Below are 19,907 nucleotides of genomic sequence, written 5' to 3'. Positions count from 1 at the left end.
GTTGATTTAAAAACTTGAACGAACCACTTAACTACGTAAATAAACATGTTTTCTTGTTTCCTGCATTAAGTTTTACTGTAAAAGCTTATTATACAAGCAAAACAGTCGGGCCTAGTGTGGCCGTTTCAGTGGAAAAACATGCAATACAGACGACACAGCAGCGCACGACGCACGTAATATACTAGATAGCTACAGAGTATCGACACACGTTACCATCATTGTACGATGCTGCAAATGCAGTTGTTTGTTCACATCGCAGGTCATTTGTTTATGTGCCAGTGACTTGTGGGCTCCTCCATTTTTGCGCTTAAAGCCGCATAGACGCCGTTTGCAACAGTTATCGTTGCGAAATGCGTTTTTTTGAGTAGTACATACAGTGTTGGGAGATCAGTTTGGTGCCTTTTTGCTCTGTCATTGAACTGTTCTAGCAAGCAGGATAACAAAAAGCACTTTTTGGACCTTTCATAAGACACATGGGCCCAAGCTGATCACAGATAGCAACACTGATTCTATATGACTGAAGTGTTGTTACTCTAAAGCGTAGCTTATTCAATGACTAGGCCCTACCTTAAGCATAAAAATCGACTCTGCGGCCGCAGGTCGACATCCCCCGCCATGGGCGCTCCCCAGCGCAGCCGCCTTGAGATGGAACTGCACCGCATGTCCGAGTACCCTCACTCGCCGCAGCCCGGCGGCCGGTCCCGCAATCCCGAGCCCAGGGGCAAGCCGGACCCCCGGAGCGCGGACGGAAGACGCGACCCCTATGCCCGCGGACCCGACCCTCGCGGACCAGACCCCCGTGGACCAGAACTCCGCGGACCGGACCCCCGTGGACCGGACCCCCGTGGACTGGACCCCCGCGGTCCCGACCCCCGTGGACCCGACCCCCGCGACAACCCCTACCGTCGCCCGGAACCCCGCTCCGACCCGCACAAGCTGGACATGCGGCCAGACATGCGCCCAGACATGCGGCCCGACATGAGACCAGACATGCGGCCGGACTACCACGGCGGGCGCGGCGGAGACTACCATGGCCGCGGAGACCCCAAGTCGGACTACCACGGGCGCGGAGATCCGTACGGCGGACGCGGAGACGGCAGGTCCGCGGACGCGTACCGGGGGCCAGACTATCGGGACGGGAGGGACCCCCACCCGCGGATGGACATGCGCAAGGAGCCGCGGATGGAGCGCGATCCGGGCTACGACCCCCGGCAGGACGAGTACGGACGTGGGGACGACTACTTCGGGCGCATGGACCGCAGGGGGGGAGACTACTACCCCGACGGATACGGCGGTGGAGGGCGCCCAATGGACCAGCGGGACCGTGGATCGCGGGACTCGCGACGGCCCCCTGAGCACATCAGCCGTCTGGAGGCGCGCGGAGACCCGCACCTGAAGCGCGGGATGGAAGGGGGCCGGGGTGGGGACCGTCGGAACGACTCGCGGGGACGCGGCGGGGACAGACCCCCTCGAGGGGACCCGGGGCCCTACGGGGGGTCGAAGGGGGACCGCTCGGACTCGAGGGGGCGGATGGACCCCCACCTGAGGGGGGAGGAGGGGGGCAAGGGAAGGGACTTCTACGACCGGGGCGAAGGCTACAGAGGGGGGGACAGGACGGAGCCCCACCGTGGCGGCGAGGGCCCCTCCGGCGGCCGCGGGTCGGACGCCAGGGGGGACTCCGGCAGGAGGGACTACAAGGGTCGCGGCGCCCCTCCCAAGATGGGTGAGTGACCCCTTTTTGCGCTGACACACATCCCATGCAACGGGAGTACAACGCGGTCGGTGTGGTTTCAACCTAATGCAGTTTTGCAGCCGTGCAAGCAGTATTCACATGCATGAGTTCTGCAGAGGGATGTACATGATGTCATCGGCGAGTGCGACTCCCTCTTCAGCTGCGTCGTTGACACGGGAAACATGTCAGTTAGAAATATATCAGCGGTAGAAACCGAATTAGTGGTTTCTACCCTTGACACCACCTAAGATGAATTTAGCAGTTTACATACTTGGCACCAAACCTTTTAACCACAAAATGCTGTTCAAAGCAAACTGATCTGCCACCACATAGAGATTGTTGGTACCACCTGAGCTTTCCCTCTGCCCTCTGCCACGAAGCTGAAGTTGCAGTGCCGCATCATAAAAGAATGTTTTCATTGCGTGGGGTAAATCCTTGGGATTTCTTCCTTGTGTGAATACCGTTTGACGTACAGAGCGATTAGATAGTTAACTAAAATGCATTCTGTTTGTCGTTTTTCTGCTGTACCATTGGCAGTTGTTGGTCAATAATGCCTGCAATATCATCAAACATTCCCTAAGTTTGATGTAAAAGAGCAGGATTCTAGTTCTTACAAGACTGCCTCCCTTAGGTGTACTTCTGGGAGCCTAAAAGAGTTTGATATCTGGTCACCTTGGTGAGTCAAGTCATTGCTGGACTAATGGATACCCTGGGGAGGTTTTATAAAGTTTTATTTCTTCAAAATCTTTACTAAGGCTGATTTGACTCGAAGGAGCTTTTACTGTGATCTGTACTAAGATCTGGAGAGCATGTCTTAAGAAAGGCAGCTTGTTGATAGGTCAGCGTGGTGTTCTCTCAGAAGTAATAAATTATTTTGCAGATGACACTGGATCAAGCCGCTACAGCCGACGAGAAATAGACAGCCTCCCTGATGTTCGAGACTCGAGGTATTTCTTTTTTTTTTTCTCATTCAATTTTCACTTTTTCTTGCGGGTTTTAAAAGAGAAACTGAAGTGGATGGTATTTGAAAAAAAAAAAAAACACTTAAATTGTGTTCATTTGGCCTTCAGGATCCTGAATATCAAAATTATATTTGAGATTGCCACAACGGCAGTTTAAAAATAGCCCTTAAACCCCTCCTTCTTGGCAATTTCGGCGGGAGGAGGGAATTGTGACGTGATATACAGAAACCTCACCATTTCTTCTTCCGCAAGCCTCGCCCGGGCAATCAAAGACGCCACATGCGTTCCCTCACAAACGGAAAGTCCTGCTAGTTGAAACCTTTTGGGTACGACGTCACATCTAGCGTTCAGGGTTTTCAGTTTTTTTTTGCGTCTATTTATTCAATCGGGTCAAATGCTTGTGAGATTCAAATTCACAGGACAAAAATATGCAAAAATTTACCTCTATCTCTTTTTTTTTTCAATAACCTCTTTAGCTTTTTTTTTAACGGCCTTAAGGGTATTTTGTTACAAATCTTGGGAGGATAATCTGAGAACATAGTTGTAAGACAATCTAGTTTTATTTCCTCATGTTTCCTTGCATATTGTACATAATGGACACATCTGTCATTCCTTTTTTGGCAGTCAAAGTAGAAAAATTTTTGCTTAAAATTAAGAAATTTCCAGCTTTTTGGTTCCTATATCTTTAATCATTGCTTACAAATCAGCAGCATTTGTTTTCATTCTGAAGCTTCGTCATTTTGCGTGAACTTTATGCAAGCAAGGAACAAACAACAAAGTAACAAAAGTGCAAGAGGACTGATTCAAACCAGTCTTGTCTTTTAGAATTGCAAATTAAGTTTGTGCATCAACTTTGGGGGGGGTGAATGTAAATTTCTTAAAGCGAATAAGAACTGTGCTAACATTTAAACACCAAAAAGACGGTCAGAGTGGCTCGTTTTGGAGTTGCGTGGAAAGCCCGAGATCTTCGACAAAGGATGGCTTCTCCCGTTTGGTCGATGGCACGATTGTAACAAAGGGCCTATTCAGTACGGTTCCTCCAACAAGCTCGGCGGTGTGAATTCTGAGCCGTCGATTGAGTGCTGTGGCTTGGATTTGCAGTAGGCTCGACGATCTCTGGCCATTCTCGGTGCTTACGCTTTGCATGTGCATTGAAGAGACTTTGTTTTCTGCCTCTCAGAATGAGCGGAGGCGGCGGCGGAGGAAGCAGGGACGGGCGTGGGGCCGGTCGTTCGCACTCTCCATCCCCGGATCGTGGCTACGACCGCAAGAGGCCTTCCGGGAGAGAGAGGGCGCCCAAGGTGGGGGAAGCTTTTTTCGAGCTCTTGTCGGCTTTCTTTTTCGGACAGCTCCGCAGCAAAAAGGAATACAAAATCTATCGCTAGCCAGCTCGTTTAGGGGATACTAAAGTGGTTTTTGAGATTTTGTTTTTTATGTCAGAAACTCTGTCTATGTATCGTGGAAAACCAAAAAATTACAATCGTGCATAGCGTTTTTCATTAATTATCGATGCAACTCTGCCTCACGACACGCCCCTTTTTCTGAGGTGTATCTCAGAAAAGGGGCGTTACGCCGTGGTGGACGTTGCTTTATTGGGAATAGAGGCCACGGAGGATTGTAAATCTGGATTTCTTTGGAAGCTTAGGGCACCTAGACTGAGTTATTGCCATAAATGTACGACGTCGAAATCTGATTTAGTGCCCCTTTAAAGTTTTTAAAGGGTCATTTCACTCCAAACGTCCCCAGACATTGCCCTCGACCATTTCCGATTTTAAAAAAAAAATTATGGCTTTTTACCCTATGGTTTTTAACCATTTCCTAAAATATTTTTGCCAAAAAATATTTGTTATGGCGTGAGCATGGTTTTAACTTTTAAAGTTGGTGTAAAACTAGACTCATTCAATAATTGAGCGAAAATTAAATTTTTTTCAAAACGCTTCACAGTTTATTTTATGAAGTTTGAACAGCTTTCAGCTTGCTATGTTGTGATGATTATGCAATTTTTATTGTTACAATATATTTTTTGTTAAATTCAACAAAATGCAAAAAATTAGCAGATTTCTCATTATTTTGTTTGATTATTGCTTTGCACCTGGCAATTATAATTTTTTTGATTGGAAGCACTGTAAATGTATTATAAATAAAAAAAAATGTTTGAAGCCATAAAGTAAAATACTTAACAAAAATTCTAAAGTTGTGAAAAAGTCAGTTTTACTGGCTAAACAGCCGTTCATTCTACCCTGAGGTGGTCTAAATAAAAATATAAAAATAAATAATTTAGAAGAAGAGTGTATTGCCTTTCATTTCTCGAAGTTTAATCAAAAACTTTTTTTTTCTTAAGCAAAAAAAAAAAGGTTGAGGTTGAGCTTCCGCATTGCAACCAGGCATTGTTTCTTAGCGCCTCTTCACCACACAACACGCCACCGACTCAAAAGCTCACACGAGAGCTGAGTGGCTTTGCACGCATGCAAGGCAATCGCTGGTCGGGATTGTGCTTTTCGCAGAGGGTTCTACGCATGTGCATTCTTGACTCGCAATTGCCTTGCGTATACAGTTGTCGTTCACAGCTAAAGACGCACCACAGTTTGCCATGGCCACTTCCATTCCTTATTCGTTTCGGCTGTAACACAAACAGCAGCATATTTGGTGTGATAATGGTAAGTGCCACCAGTGCATAGCAGGCTCGTTGCGCCCTTTGTTCCAATGTCAGCTTTCCTCACTTCGAAACATGATGCCTAACGGCGTCGGCATCACCTGACGGGGACTTCTGTTCAGGAAACGCGATAAGGATGGGGCGAGATTCCTACTTGCATTTTGAAAGAAGAGGACCGACGGTAAGAAAGGACAGAAGAACAAGAGGTATTGTTTTCGAAGGACCACTGACTAGTTGCAATTGGAAAGCTGCCCGAGAAAGTCTATCTTTTGTCAGAGTACGGTGCCATATCGATGGATGAAGCAGGTCAGTTGGCACAGGCAAGTCATTCTGTGGTTTGTGCAGATGCTGATTAGGGTAAGTAGGAAATTCTGATAGTTTTATTTTTCTAAATTGGGAGGATAGTCATGTTGTGTCACTCGTCGCTAATGTATCACCTGACTGACACAGATCGATGGCTCCTTTCACTTCGCTCATGGTCCCTGCGCGAAGAGAAAGGAGTCGTTGATCTGCGTCTGTCAGGTCTTGAGCCTCATTGAGGAACCACTTCTTGGCTTGTGTGATTTTGTGGCAATCACTTGTACCGAGAGACCATAGAGAAACTTCAGTTTCTGCAAACCAACCAGAAATTTTGATGGTTGGATGGCACATCAAAGAAAGGACTCCTACCTGCTCGCACGATGCGGGCACGTAAAAGTCCAGTCTTTCATGACAGAAGCCGGTATGGTATTCAAACCGGTATATTCAATTAAAAGGTTTTAGCACTGGTTTAGTGACAGGCAATAAGTGAACCAGGTCAATTTCAGGTAAATTTATGCACTATTATAACTTTCGCCCGGATAGGTCTTGCGTAAACATAACAGGACGAACGACATACAGCTTAAATCTTTTTACGGTCTATTTTGTTTGCAAAAGGCATGAATTGAACCGCTGCAAATAAACAGAGCCGGTGACACATTAGCGATGAGTGAACAGAACACAACTATTCTCCAGGTTAAGAAAATAAAACAATCAGAATTTCCTACTTACCCTCATTAGCATGCGCACAAACCGCAAAATGACCTGCCTGTGTCGAGTGACCTGCTTCATCCATCGATTTGTCCCCATACTCGGACAAAAAATAATCTTTCTTGGGCAGATTCTTCATTGCAACTAGCCAGTGATCATTTGAAACAATATTCCTCATTTTTCTGCCCTTTATTTTCTGTCCTTTGTTTTCAAAATGCTGGTAGGAATCTCGCTCGATCATTATGGCATATCCCGAATAGGAGAAGTTCCCCTCAGGTGATGCCAATGGCATTAGGCCTCAAGTTTTAGAGTGAGGAGACTTGACATCGGTACAAAGGGCGCAGCGAGCCTGCTATGCACTGGCGGCATATTTGATTATCAAACCATATACGCTGTTGTTTGCGTTACAGCCAAGGAGAAGGACGAGTACAAGCGGCCGCGGCAAACTGCAAGGCAATTGCGAGTAAAAAATGTGCATCTATAGAAACCTTTGTGAAAATCACATTACTGACCAGCAATTGCCTTGCGTGCGCGGAAAGCTTCTTAGCTCTCGTGTCAGGTGGCGTGTTGTGCAGTGAAGAGGGTGCTAAGAAACAATGTCGGGTTGCGACGCAGGTTCTCAGCTTCAATCTTTTTTTTCTCACTTTGAAAACAAATTATTTACTCTTTTAATGTGTTTCTTGTTCATTTTCTTACTTGGACTCTTTCATGGTAGAATAAATGGCTCTTTAGGCTGCAAAACAAACTTCTTCCCAGCTTTAGAATTTTTTTTTTCCACAAAGTATTTTGTTTTATTGTTTCAAACATTTTTTATTTGTAATACATCTTTAGGGCTTGCCATAGAAAAAGTTATTATTGCGAGGTGCAAAGTGATAATTAAACAAAAAATTCAGATAAATGCTGTTTCACTTTGCTAAATTAAAAAAAAGGACAATAAAAATTGCATAGTCATCGCAACATAGCAAACTAAAAGCCATTAGACTTGCACAAAATAAATTGTGAAGCCTTTTGAAAAACAATCTCAAACTATGGGGGACATAGCTTCATAAAAATCTCAATAACGCCTTCAATTAAAACATTCAAACTGGTGTGACAATGTGCCTGAGATATTCTTGAAGGTTCTCTAACTCTTGTTTTTTTTTTTGCGTTAATCCCGCAGTTATTAATATAAAAAAGATAAAAGTGCTGCTGGTCAGCCCATTCGTTTTCATGTGGTGGACACTTAATTTTTTTTAATATACTTGGACATAAAAATTTTTTAATTATTTATTTATTTATTCATACTGCTCGCTTTTTTCAAGGCTTTGGCAGAAGCTGTACCACATCAATTCAAAATACAATGCTCAGTTACATAAATTAGCTTTGTAAGAGGTTCTAGAAAAATTATTCTAGCATTTTTTGCTATTTTTTATTATGGGGTTAAATATCTTCACAATTGAGTCTCGTTAAAGTTTGGTGCATTGAATTTTAGTTCAGGATTCTCCACCGGATGGCGCAACGTGTCCAAGGTGGCTCAGAGCGACCTTCTTTTCCTCGTATGTTAAAGCGCAGAGCGCTTTTGGGTGGAGCCTCACTCTATAACGTTATAGCACGCTCGCTTTTTTATTTTTTTGTTTGGGGGCTCAGTGCCGGCGTGGCTGGCACTGCTGCTCTGCTGCATGCTCCGGACTCTGCGGTGGCTCAGCGGGTCCCTGGTGCTCAATTCCTGGTGTCGCCCTAGTGCGTGATATCTGACCCGCGGTTGTTGCAAAGCAAGTTCAGGAAGCGCGCTGATTGAGACTTGTGGCACAGCCCCCTCGTTCGCTATTTTAGCGTTTTGTGCCCTGCTTGCCTCGTTATTCCAACATATGACTCGGGCATCCGTTCTACATAACTTATCTCGTTTTAGCAGACATTTTTGCGTTACCGATGACGATACCCGATCCTCTGCCGGTACTTTTCTGCGTGCACCGCATCATTATTTGGTATTGTTATCGAATTATCGGATATGTGCGGGAAAATGTTTGCTGATCGAATTATCGGATATGTGCGGGAAAATGTTTGTGAAGTGGTCGCACTCGCGCGAGACTTTTTTTTTTGCGGCCTAGAACTTCCCTAATAGGCTGCCTCTTTTTTTTTATGTCTTGCAGCATGTAGCTTGACGTCTTGTAGTTGGGCAGCGTTCGTAAGATCCTGACTCCTCTTTCTGTGTCGCTGGCAGGTCTTATTCATTCTTCGTAGGTGCTAGGGGCGTCTTGGCCCAGCTGAGCCCAATTCTTGCACTCCCAAATTAGGCGGTAAAGTTTTGGGAGCATGTCGTCCCCTTTACATATTTGTCATCTGTGGTCCAGAGGTTCATAGTCTGGGTACAGCTTTATTTTCTTTATCGTTTCGAACTTCAGAGTCATCTATGGCATTGTTGTGCCACCCCTACGAATTCGTCGTAGGATCTCCATTTGCTCACATTTAGAGTGGCCCAACGGATTAGGATTTTGTTCGGGGTTCCACAAACTCTTGAGTCTGTGCTTCTCTTATTTTTTGTGCATCTGCAGGCTACCATCGAGTCATATATCAGTTCTGTTGTTAGACGATGAGGGTTCGGATTCTTGGACGGCATGCAAGCTGTGGGAACTGTTTAGTGCCCTCGCGGCCACGTCGTGCGCCGCCTCGTTGCCGTGGATGCCCGTGTGTCTCGGGATCCGTCGGATGCGAACCTTCGTCTCGTGTGCTCGCACTAGGTGCAGATCTGTGCGGAAAATGCGTTTCATGTATGGTATGTAACAAAACTTATTTGGTATATATACAAAAGGAGCTTGCTGCTCCTTTTTGCACATTTTGATGCAGGTGCGTAGCCAGGGGCATGGGGGGTAGGTGGATCTTCCTGACTATGGATCTGTGATATACAACTGGCATAATCGTGTAAAGGCAGAGGAGGACTATACGCATTCGTCCGCGTAGTGCCTAACGCGTTGAGCCTTAGATATATATTAAATCCGTGTTTGTAAACAAGCGCGCGTTTGCCCGCAGGAGCTGTGGGCGCTGCGCATGCACAAGAACCAGTTTTTCGAAGAGCGAAGTATCCGCGCATGCTCCGTTCAACTGCCAGTGCCACCGCCTCGGACAGACGTCATGACCTTGAGTTGGTGTACATAAAAAAGCAGATTATTGCGACTCTGGAGTTCAAGTGAAATGACCTGGATTAAATGTTAAAATTGAGAATCATGCCTTGGCAACAACACCGAGTTATTTCGCGAATTAAGAGTTCAAGGTTGACGACAGACCGAAATAAACTGACGGGACCGTTGGTCGAACGGTATGAATGTTCAGCAAGCTCTTGTAGCGCTTATTGTCCTGTCCACTTCTTCCTCTTGTCCGCGTCTGTTACGCTGTTTGTGTTTCTGTTGTTGGTACATTCAGCTCGGGAATGATGCAAGCTTTCGAAAGGGGCAGACAGGGTAGAAGACTCGGCCAAAGCGGGTTCGATTCTAAGTCTAACCAACTCTTCGTCTAAAGCTTGAGTCGCACTGCTTATACACCATTTGCAATCTGCAGACGTGTTTGTTCTCTCTTACCTGTATGATGGCCCTGTCATATCAGTCATACAAAATATGTATATGTCAAACGTGTCTGCCGACGGGCTGTCAGTTTGCTTTGGAGCTTCTGCTTCAAAAATGCGAGGGAACAGAGCAGACTCCGAGTGCTAAGGAAGAGTGAACAGCCAGCCTTCTTCTGTTCCCGTCTGACACGAAGAGCCTGCGCACGCTTCCCAAACTTGAGTTTTTTGCGTGTTCGCAAAAAGAAACTACGGCGACAAAAACTGCCTTCTCCTCCGCCACCACCAACCGCAACGCCACAACCTCCACCATGATGAGGGAGAGAGGACAAACAATGGCAGAGTTACGCCCAAGGCCACTGACTGGCTCCCTCAGAGAGAGTGGCAAGAGTCTCCGGAGAGAGGGAACACGTCGCGAAGGCTTTGATCTTGGCGCTGTTCCAGCGCCATCCAGGGGGAGAAGCGAACATGCAGGGTCGACCTGTCTCCTCCTGAGTGATGCCTAGTTTTAAGCCCATTTCAAAAGTTCAAACCATGCTCGCGCCATAAAAATATTTTTCGCCATACATTTTTAGGAAAAGTACTTGGGGGTAAAAGCCATGATTTTTCTTTTAACAATCGGAAGTGGCCGAGTGCAACGTTTGTGATGTTTCGCGTGGAATGACCCTAAAGGTTAAAGCAACTAAGTATGCTGCCGTCTGAAGGCACAAAACAGTCTGCATACACTTTGCCCCATAACTTAAGATCTGTAAAACATGAGTAGAATTGTCTATGCAAAACGAGACCTGCTAAAAGCTGCAATTGAATGTGTTATTCACAAATGTTGCTCGCAGGTTTCAATGGTAACTGAAATTTACCTCGGATTTGTGTGCCCTTGCGTGTGACAGCAGTGTCCGCGAAATATTGATACAGTTTGTCTCCGTGGATGACAGCTACTATGATTAATCGAAATATGTCGAAGAAATAATCTTCGAGAAGAAGTCTCCCGGGTTCAAACGCATCTGGAAATATCTCGACAACAGTAAGCAGTTCCTGGGAAAACTTTGTGATGGTTTCCGAGTGTACTACGTATATATACTATTTTTTCATGGTCAGTTTGAAGTAATACACACCCCATGTCTATGGTTGCTAACGTTACTGATATTGTTTCGTTTAAGGTTGCTCTCACTAGTATCTGCAGTTTGTAATTGTTTTTGTAAGCTCGCAGCCCTCGCAAATGTATGTTACCTTAAGGGTATTTTAAATAAATAAATAGACATGGGCTCAAATAATTTTAACCGATTTAACACATGCAACATGTTGCAGAATCGGTCTACCAAAGCACACATTTCCTCAAACACGTCTCTTACATCAATTATACTGAAAGCAAAGGACCCGTTGTAAACATTGTACAGCCCACTGGCTAAAGCCAAATCCCCTTCAACCTGCCTTTCCCCACAATGCAGCGGCTGCCGCTGTCAATCGCAGCGCACAATGTGTGGTCGTACACTTTTTTTTTAAATATTTTATTACGAGTAACTTTTTTAGCAGTGGCACTCTGTAGACTCTGGTTACGGTCATGCTGCCCTGTGGTGAATACCAAACTCTCCTCTCTTTTGCTAAGTCCGTGCGTAGTGGCTCTCATCCCTCACCGTTCCGCAGGACCCGTCCCTGAAGCGGGAGGAAGAGGTGGCAAGTCCGAAGGAGGGCGGCGGAGACTCCAGGGAAGGGCCATCCTCGGGGGGCAGCCGGGGCTCGTCCCCCCGGGGCCGTCCCAGGGGGGACAAGCCCCCGGGGGGCAGCAAGCGCAGCCGCAGCGGCAGCAGGGACCCCGCCCCGGAGAGGCACGACCAGTCCCCCGACACCAGCGTGCCCGAGGGTGCGTGCGTGCGTGGGAGGGCTGCACCTCGCTTGCGCGGGTCGCTGCAGTCCGGAGAGTTGACGCGTAATGCCAAATTGTGGCTATGGTAGAATACTACAGTCACTGACAGATTGAGAATGGCAGGGCATGTCTTCTGAACCCCCGGCCTCCATCCAGCCTATGATCGCGCGTGTGCACTTGAGGTGCATGACACACCTAAGCGTTCTCAATGCTACACATTTGGACAGAGTCGGGGGTAGACGGGTGGGTGCAAGTGTGATGAGACCTGCCAGGCCCTCTGAACAACTGTGCGTCTTCCACCCAGTGGTTGCGAGCAAGATGGAGGTGGCCTCCCCCCTGAGCGAGGACAGCGGGGAGGAGTCGCCCACCAAGGCGGAGGTGTCGGACAGCAAGCACATGGTGCTCGTCGAGGAGTGCAAGTCGGAGGACGATAACGAGGGTGGGCTCGTTTTCCTTTTTCCGGCTTGGTCTGGCTCTAGACGCGTCGGAGAAAGTGGCGGTGTGTATGTGCGACACTCGTGCGACACTTGTTTGACACTGACACACATGAGATGCTCGTGTGACACTCGTTTGACTCGTGGGACTGTGACATTTGTGCAACATTCATGTGCCACATGGTTGACAGATGTGTCACATTCATGGGATGCGTGTTTATGGACACACATGTGACAGTTGTTTGACACTGACGCCTGTGTGACACTTTAACACTTGCGTGACGCATGGCTCGGGATTCTTCGCTGCATGTTAACGGCCTCTCTATATGTTTACATTATTTTTAAACTGGCTTTAAAATTAATTTCTATTGCATTTGTGTTCTGTGTGACAGATGGGCAGGAGTTGAAGCCCGGTGCTGCCGAGACGTTCAGCGACTGGAGTGATGACGAGGATGACATCCTCACCCGAGATGACCCCACCCTGGTGAGTGGGACTAGATTTCCTTCTACTATTTGGCAGAACACACATTCTCCACCACTTGTGGTGCAACACGGCAGAGAGTTGGGCGAGTTGGTTAAGCATCTTAATAGGTGGGAACAGCGCAGGAAAAACCGACGAAGGACGAGTAGAAGAAGTGCACAGACACAGCGCTGTGTCTGTGCACTTCTTCTACTCGTCCTTCGTCGGTTTTTCCTGCGCTGTTCCCACCTATTAAGACACTTGTGGTGCCAACATAAATAATGTTCCAAATGCAAATTGCACTTTAACCTATTTTTTATTTATTTTTTTGGATTTAGAGGAAAAGATTGTGGAGTGCACCCTCGTGCCTTTCTGTAGCACGAGCAGGCTCTTCACAGACAAGTGGCGACTATACCTGTATTCTGATTTGCGGCTGAAATGGTATGAAAAGAACAAACAACAACTTCCTTGCAGGAGTTTGTCACCAAAGAACCATTGTCAGACCTCCGAAATGACACCACCAGCCAGGACAAGACGGAAGAGGCTGTAGAATCCACCCTGTAAGCTTTCTATTTTTGGCCTACGCATGCACACTGTCTGTAACATCATTTTTCGAGTGATCAACCCCAACACAGAATTCATACATTGTTCTACACAAATGCTTCACAGAAACATGATGGGCTTCTCTTAAAAGTAACGGGGCTTGGTGTCACTATATCGTTGCCTGTGCATACCTCATAGCATGGTTTTCAGCAGTAGCATGAGCCACCAGCAACAGTGGGTAGAGCTTCATAGTAAAGATCGATATTAGTAAATGTATGGGCGTAGTAAAGCAAAGCTAGTCAGGCATTTTATAAACATTAGGGAAGGTAGTGACATAGCAAGAAGTTGTTTTTTAAAAATAACTTTATTAAAAGGTACCAGGAGAGCAAGAACAATCTATAGCACATATCTAAAATTTCTCAAGTCGTACCTGAGAGATGCTCGCAAATCATGTGACGCGCACAAACATGAAGCTTTGGAAAGTGCATTCAGGAGGATGACTATGCACATGGGGCTCTCTTGAGCACAATGCTTGTACTCTGCACAACCTCGTTAGTGCAGACATGGCATTGACACTTTTTCGCATTTTATTTAGAAAGGATATTGACGGGCATGGAATTTCATCACCTAGGTTAGTACTCCGTATGAGCACTTTCTACACCTACAGCAGTTTTAATGACAATCATTGGATTCCCAAAGAAAAAGAGAAAAAACCGGCTATCGCCTGTTTTCTTTAACAGTGTCGCGCTGTGCACATCCCCACTTGCACACCGGGAACACAAGTGAATGTGCGCGTACCCTCGAACTTGACACACAAACTCTCCACTGCACTACACCGAGATCGCGAGAAATTATGGCTGCAAATGGTTATGAGCATCCTCTTCGCTTTCCAGGATCGAAGTGGATGCCGTGCCCATCAGTCCCGCAGACTCGCACCGATCGGCCGACGGAGGTTTGTGACGCTTGGATACAGCTGGCGTGACAGCCTTTGTCACGTCAGCAGCTCTCGTGACACGTAATGCGACATCCTTTTGGGGCACTAAACGACCGGCGGTTGCCCGTGGCTTCCTCCAGATGGTCTCGGAATGGCCGAGGACTTCGACCCCATAAGCGACGACGAACTCGAGGCACTGATCGACGAGTCCGAGGACAAGGAGGCTGCGCCCGAAACGACGGGTGAGTGCAGAAAGTTTACTAAAGGAAACGACGAGGCATCGAACAGTGGGCATCGATATGATGGAGCATTGAACGGAAGTTTGCTTCAATTTCAAATTTTGGCAAGGTGCCTGTCTCAAAGCGTTCTCGAAAACTCGACTCGAAGCAGAAGCAGGCATCCAAAGTCAATGGCTTCTTAGGTCTCTTCTCTGCAATTGGGAGACCTTTCTGCATTCTAGCTACGGTTTCATGTTTTTGGGGTTTCTTCTTCATTTCAACTCAATAGCGCTTTCTTTTTTGCATTAATTCTTTTCCCAGGTATTGGCGTCAATTTTTTTGTGTCGAATGAAACTGTTGGGGTCTATCGAGACTTAGGTCTGAAGAAAACGGGGCATGGCATTCCTCAACCTCCAGGGAACACGGATGTGACCAGAATGCCTGGGCCTTGGCCTGGCTATCGATTATGTAGAGGCGCGTTTAAAAGAAGATTGTAATTTGGAGAGTCGTACGTCCTTACTTGTGGAGGATATTATAATTTTGTTGCGGTTTTGCCTGAATCAAACGTACTTCAGTTTCGCCAACACGATTTACCATCAAATCGAAGGGTGCCCTATGGGAAGTCCTATTTCTGTTACCGTAGCAAACTTAATGATGGAGCACGTCGAAACACGGGTGCTAAGCTCAGTACCCTTTCCGGTGAAAATGTACTGTAGGTACGTAGATGACACTTTTGTAATTTTGAAAAGAATTAACCTAGATGCTTTCCACGTGGCGCTGAACAGCGTACACCACGCCATTCAGTTCACGTACGAAACAGAGACAGATAATGTGTTGCCTTTTTTGGATGTGTTGGTACGCCGGGCCAGTAATGGCAGTGTGGAAACGACGGTGTACCGCAAGCAGTGTGACACCGAAAAATTTTTTGTCCTTTGACTCGCATCACCCGACCGAACACAAACGGTCCGTTGTAAGAACCTTTTTATCACGTTGTGATGCAGTGTGCTCTAACAAGCAGCTACGGTTGCAAGAGGTAGAAAATGTGGTTGGTGCGTTAGAGCGGCGCCATTATCCGAGGACGTTTATTAACGATACGCAGAGGCGAATGCAGAGGGGAAGGGGGAGTGAGTCACGAGTGCGGGCAACGTCTATTGTATCTATTCCCTATGTCCAGGGCGTGTCAGATGCTGTTCGGAGAGCTTTGCGCCCGCTGGGCGTACAAACTGTTTTTAAACCACATTATACCTTAGCGAATGTGTTCCCGAAACCGAAGGACCGCACCTCTGCAGACGGTCAGAGGGGGGTCGTATACAAAGTGCAGTGCGGGGATTGTGACGCGACCTACATCGGCGAAACGGGCAGAAAGAGGGCAACGAGATTGAAAGAACACAAAAGGGACGTTGCCAAGGCCACCCATGCCACGCGGTCCAAGACGGAACTTGTCGAACACTGCTGGACGACAGGACACACTTCCGACCTGGACAATGCGACGACGCTGGCCCGAGAACAAAGGTGGGGGCAAAGAAAATTCGTCGAGTCCTGGTGCATTCGCCGCGACTCATCGGTGTGCAACACCAACCGTGGCCCCCTGCCGGACGTTTACGGAAACGTGTGTGATAAGTAGACTGGTCGACCTCACCTCATTTGTGTCAGTGTATACTGAAGATGCCACCTGCATAGGTGGCGAAACGTCTGTACCTTTTGTTATTAATTTGTTATGTTAAGTCGGAGTAAACCTTTTCAATCAAGAATGCTTTGGGAACGTTCCCCCATTGATAAGAGAAGACAACAAATTAGAGGTGTAGTTTCCAAAGAAACAAACTGCTCGATAGACAGTTCAGAGGGAGGTAGTGTTTTGAATCAACACAAGATAACGCCGTAGATCAGGGTTTCCTCAAACTTTTCGATCTCGAGGAACGCCCACCTCTCTTGATCGGCAACCGGGCAACCCCTCCCAAACTCCGAACTGATGCAATAAAACATTGCAGAAGCCTACAGACCTTGTAAGCAATAATGTACATGCAGTAGGGAGCATTTAGCTCATAATTATTCATCAGTGAGTGGCTTAGATCTACAAACACAGACTGAGGAAACACTTTAATTTGAGGAAGGGTAGTCGAGGAAATTTGGGAGCCCAAGGGGTGTGCTCTATGGGGAACCCAGATTGAGAGCTCGTGCTGGAGATGGAGAGGCTGTGTAGATCAAGACCAGTGAAGTGTAAGCTTCTTCAAGGTGTAATTTTTTTTCTTCTCAATTTTGATGAAACCGGAGGTACTTTTCAGGGTTTATCCGTATACCGATACCCAAACACCCAACCCTGCCCATGATCCGCTGGATCCCCACGTTGCGTATGAATTCAGTGGGCTGGGAAGTTGTCTTCAACTGGACATGGGTGTGTGCAGCGACGTCCATCTCTGACACCCTGGACATTGACTGGTCGAGCCTGGTGAAGGAGACGCGTCCCAAGGAGGAGGAGCAGGCGGCGTCCAGTGAGAAGCGCGTCTCGGCCCGGGCCCGTTACACGGGCGCCCGGGTGCTGGCCCGCATCGGCATCTCCAAGAACCTGGCCGGGGAAGAGCTCACCCAGCAGGTGGTGGAGTTCTGCCGCAAGCAGCTGGCCACGGAGGACGCGGGACAAGGTCGGGATTGAATTCTGTCGGCTTTCCACTTTGTGGTGGTTCATTGCTGAACTTGGGATTCTGGAAAAGGGGGGAAGGACCTTTTTTCAGGGTCCTTCCCTGGAAAAGGACCCACACATTTTGCTTCGAGAGGGTACCTTTTCCATCACCTCAGAGTTTGTGGTAACCACTGTGCAGCTCGTGGGTTTTCTTTTGCATTCTCTAACCACCCGTGCCATTTGCTGTATGGAATGGCATTGAGCCAGATTTTTGTAATCACTACTGTATGAAGCACTCCTCGTGGAGTTTTTGTGAACACTGAAAGACTTAAAACTTGTTGTCTCGAGACATATTTGCATCTCGACACAAGAGGCTTTGGGTCGTGACCACAGACCGGACTTGTATGTGAAGGCTCCAGGTTGGTGGTTGTAATTCACCGACCTAATTATCCCTCCACAGTGTGGACGAGAACCACCACGTTTGAAAGCAGCTTTTCACCTTATAAACGTGCACACAGTGAATCTTTGTTTGCTCTAGTACTAGTGAATGTTCGTAAAACAGGTGTCAACTGGAAAAAGATGCGGCTGCATACATGGTGGTGCACTCATTTGAATGTTGAATTGCGAGTTGGTAACAAACGGCTCGGCGGCCCTCACTCGCCCTGCCTGATTTCGCAGAGGGTGGCGGCGAGCCGGAGTTCAAGCTGGAGGACCTGACGGCAGGGTTCCACGTGGCGGCGGTGGCGGCTCGGCGCCAGCAGAGCCTGGTGCTCCAGTCGTGCGGCCGCTACTGCCGGGCCCTGTCGGCACGCAGGGACCTCATGCTGCGCAGGGCACTCTGCAAGGTAGGCCCCACTGCCACACCACCACATCGCATGATGCTTTTGCCACTTGAAACTTGTATGTCTCGATAAAACACATACAGGCAGCGCTCTGATCATGAAACGAGCACACACCACGCTTTTTCAAAACAACAAAAAAACGGAGAGGAGAAAAAAGAAAAAAAAAACGGATCCATTTGTTGCAACGGGTTGAGGTAGCTTTGGGTGTTTGGTTCTCTTTTGTCGCGAGCTAGTGCCAGTGCTCTCCTCGGTGCCGCCGCGTACCAGTTCTGTTTTCCGCACGGTCTGTCTACCACGTCTTACACTCCAACAGGCTACGAGAAAGTTGCACCTACGCTGCAGCCGCAGAAGATGGCAACCGCAAGTGAGACATCCACGGAGGTCTTGCACGCTTATCTCGCACAACACACCATGCAGTCTCCGCATGTGTACGCAGTTTCTCCACACTAAAGCATCACATTCTGTGTTACCACTGCATTTGCCACTTTAGTACGGCAAAGGGGAGACTTCTCTCTACTACGGTCCTTGAGGTGAACACGAGCATAGGAGAGGAGTGCGGCTCTTCGAGGCAGCATAGTGCGAGGCCATCAGGCCATCTTGCTGTGGCAGTGCTTTGTTTTGCACGGTATACAAGGTTCTCCCCAGGAATGTTTTAGGAGTGGACATAACCACGATGCAAGCAGAAGTGGGGGGGGGGGGGGGGGGGGGGGGAGTTTGCAATTCGGCCCAATCTGGCTTGTGAACAAGCCGGATTGGTCAGAGCGGTGGGCGGTCACTCGGAGTGGTGGGCTGATGGTATAGTGAAGAGTGCCCTAATGCGTATGTGCCTGTCCTAGAGTGATGACATTAAGCCACCCTATTGTGGTACAGTGCTTACTGCTATAAAGCACCAGAAAGACTACTGCCTGGCTCAAACTCTCAGGTTTGACTAGTGCTATGACACCACTCTAGTTTCCTCTATGCATTTCTTTGTATATTTCTGCAATTGTGTGCTGTCGGCGGCGAGTACTCAAAGTGTGACATCAACCCAAGAACAAGAACATTGGGGAACCTAGTATATACTAGTAGTATGGTAGAAACGTCTGCAAGTGTCGTGTTCCGCAACTCCAGAGCATCTTGTGTAGTGAATGCAAGGGTTAGTATTTTCTCTAACACAATTTTGTCGAGTTTTGACACTTTTAGATTTGTTACCTTGCATCAATTGAACTTCCTGGAGGCTTCAGAGTGGCAGCCCTCATTTCGCTAAGCGACGTAGCTTCTTTGTGCCTTGAAGGAACTCGGCAAAATGTTGACCGGCATACTGAATCTTTCTCGAGGATCTTTTTCGGGACCTTCCTATTATCTTCACTCCCTTTGTGTTTTTGTACCTCACATAAATGGGGAGTGGTACACTGTTTTACGCTCTGATAACTATATGAAAATGCATGTGCAAAGCCAATGCATCCGGTACCATTATCAGAATTCCATAGACAACATACTCAAAACTCCTCAATAAAGTATGTCGTTGAGTTAGTCTCTTGCAGAACTTGCAAGCTTCTGCACCCCGACGGTCGTAACATAGTGTGCTCCATCTGGCACAGGTGTACGAACCAAGCTCAACGGGACCGGCAGCCACCGTGGACCCCGAGCTGTACAAGCGCAGCCTGCAACTCTTCCAATCACGTGTCGCCTCCCAATCACGACCGGTCACGGAAGTGCCGCTCAAGTGCTAGAGACTGCCGCAGAAATCCAGTCACCCTCACGCTTTGTCCTTCGTTTACAACTTTTTTTTGTTTCTGGGTGGGGAGAGGGAATACCTCCAACTTGTTTTTGTTTTGCTACCTGGCATTTCCCATGGCTACCATTTTTGGTCGTACTTTCATTCCATCGGACAACAGGAAGACAAGTGTCACAACGTTCGAGGCAACACATTGTGGCGCGCGTTTGGCCAATTGGGGTTCCAAATAAACCTTCCCAAAAGATGTTCCAGTTGATTGTTGCATCCCGAATGAGCACCTTCATTTTTCTTTTCATGAGTGTCATTTGTGCAGCGTCGCATTTAATGAAAGCGTAGCTCCAAAGAGGATGAACGTGACTGGGGTCCAGCTGCAAACTTTTCTAGAGATGCATGT

At 47.6% G+C, this 19,907-nt stretch overlaps 1 protein-coding gene across 1 annotated transcript in view; it reads left to right on the top strand.

The window, feature by feature from the left end:
- The window catches only part of LOC115311852 (collagen alpha-1(I) chain), a 43,868-nt gene extending 24,110 nt beyond the window's left edge, over positions 1 to 19,758 (top strand). The window contains 12 exon segments of the mRNA XM_042294139.1: positions 600 to 1,723; positions 2,613 to 2,679; positions 3,875 to 3,995; positions 11,529 to 11,745; positions 12,053 to 12,187; positions 12,575 to 12,666; positions 13,117 to 13,202; positions 14,079 to 14,137; positions 14,260 to 14,361; positions 16,740 to 16,976; positions 17,633 to 17,799; positions 19,377 to 19,758. Of these exon segments, the coding sequence (XP_042150073.1) occupies positions 600 to 1,723; positions 2,613 to 2,679; positions 3,875 to 3,995; positions 11,529 to 11,745; positions 12,053 to 12,187; positions 12,575 to 12,666; positions 13,117 to 13,202; positions 14,079 to 14,137; positions 14,260 to 14,361; positions 16,740 to 16,976; positions 17,633 to 17,799; positions 19,377 to 19,508 (2,539 nt within the window). The 3' untranslated portion in view covers positions 19,509 to 19,758.
- The last annotated feature ends 149 nt before the right edge of the window (positions 19,759 to 19,907 follow it).

Source organism: Ixodes scapularis, unplaced genomic scaffold, assembly GCF_016920785.2.
Source record: "Ixodes scapularis isolate PalLabHiFi unplaced genomic scaffold, ASM1692078v2 PGA_scaffold5__190_contigs__length_132052651, whole genome shotgun sequence".
NCBI classification, from domain to species: domain Eukaryota; kingdom Metazoa; phylum Arthropoda; class Arachnida; order Ixodida; family Ixodidae; genus Ixodes; species Ixodes scapularis.
This window is presented reverse-complemented; position numbering and strand designations above follow the sequence as displayed.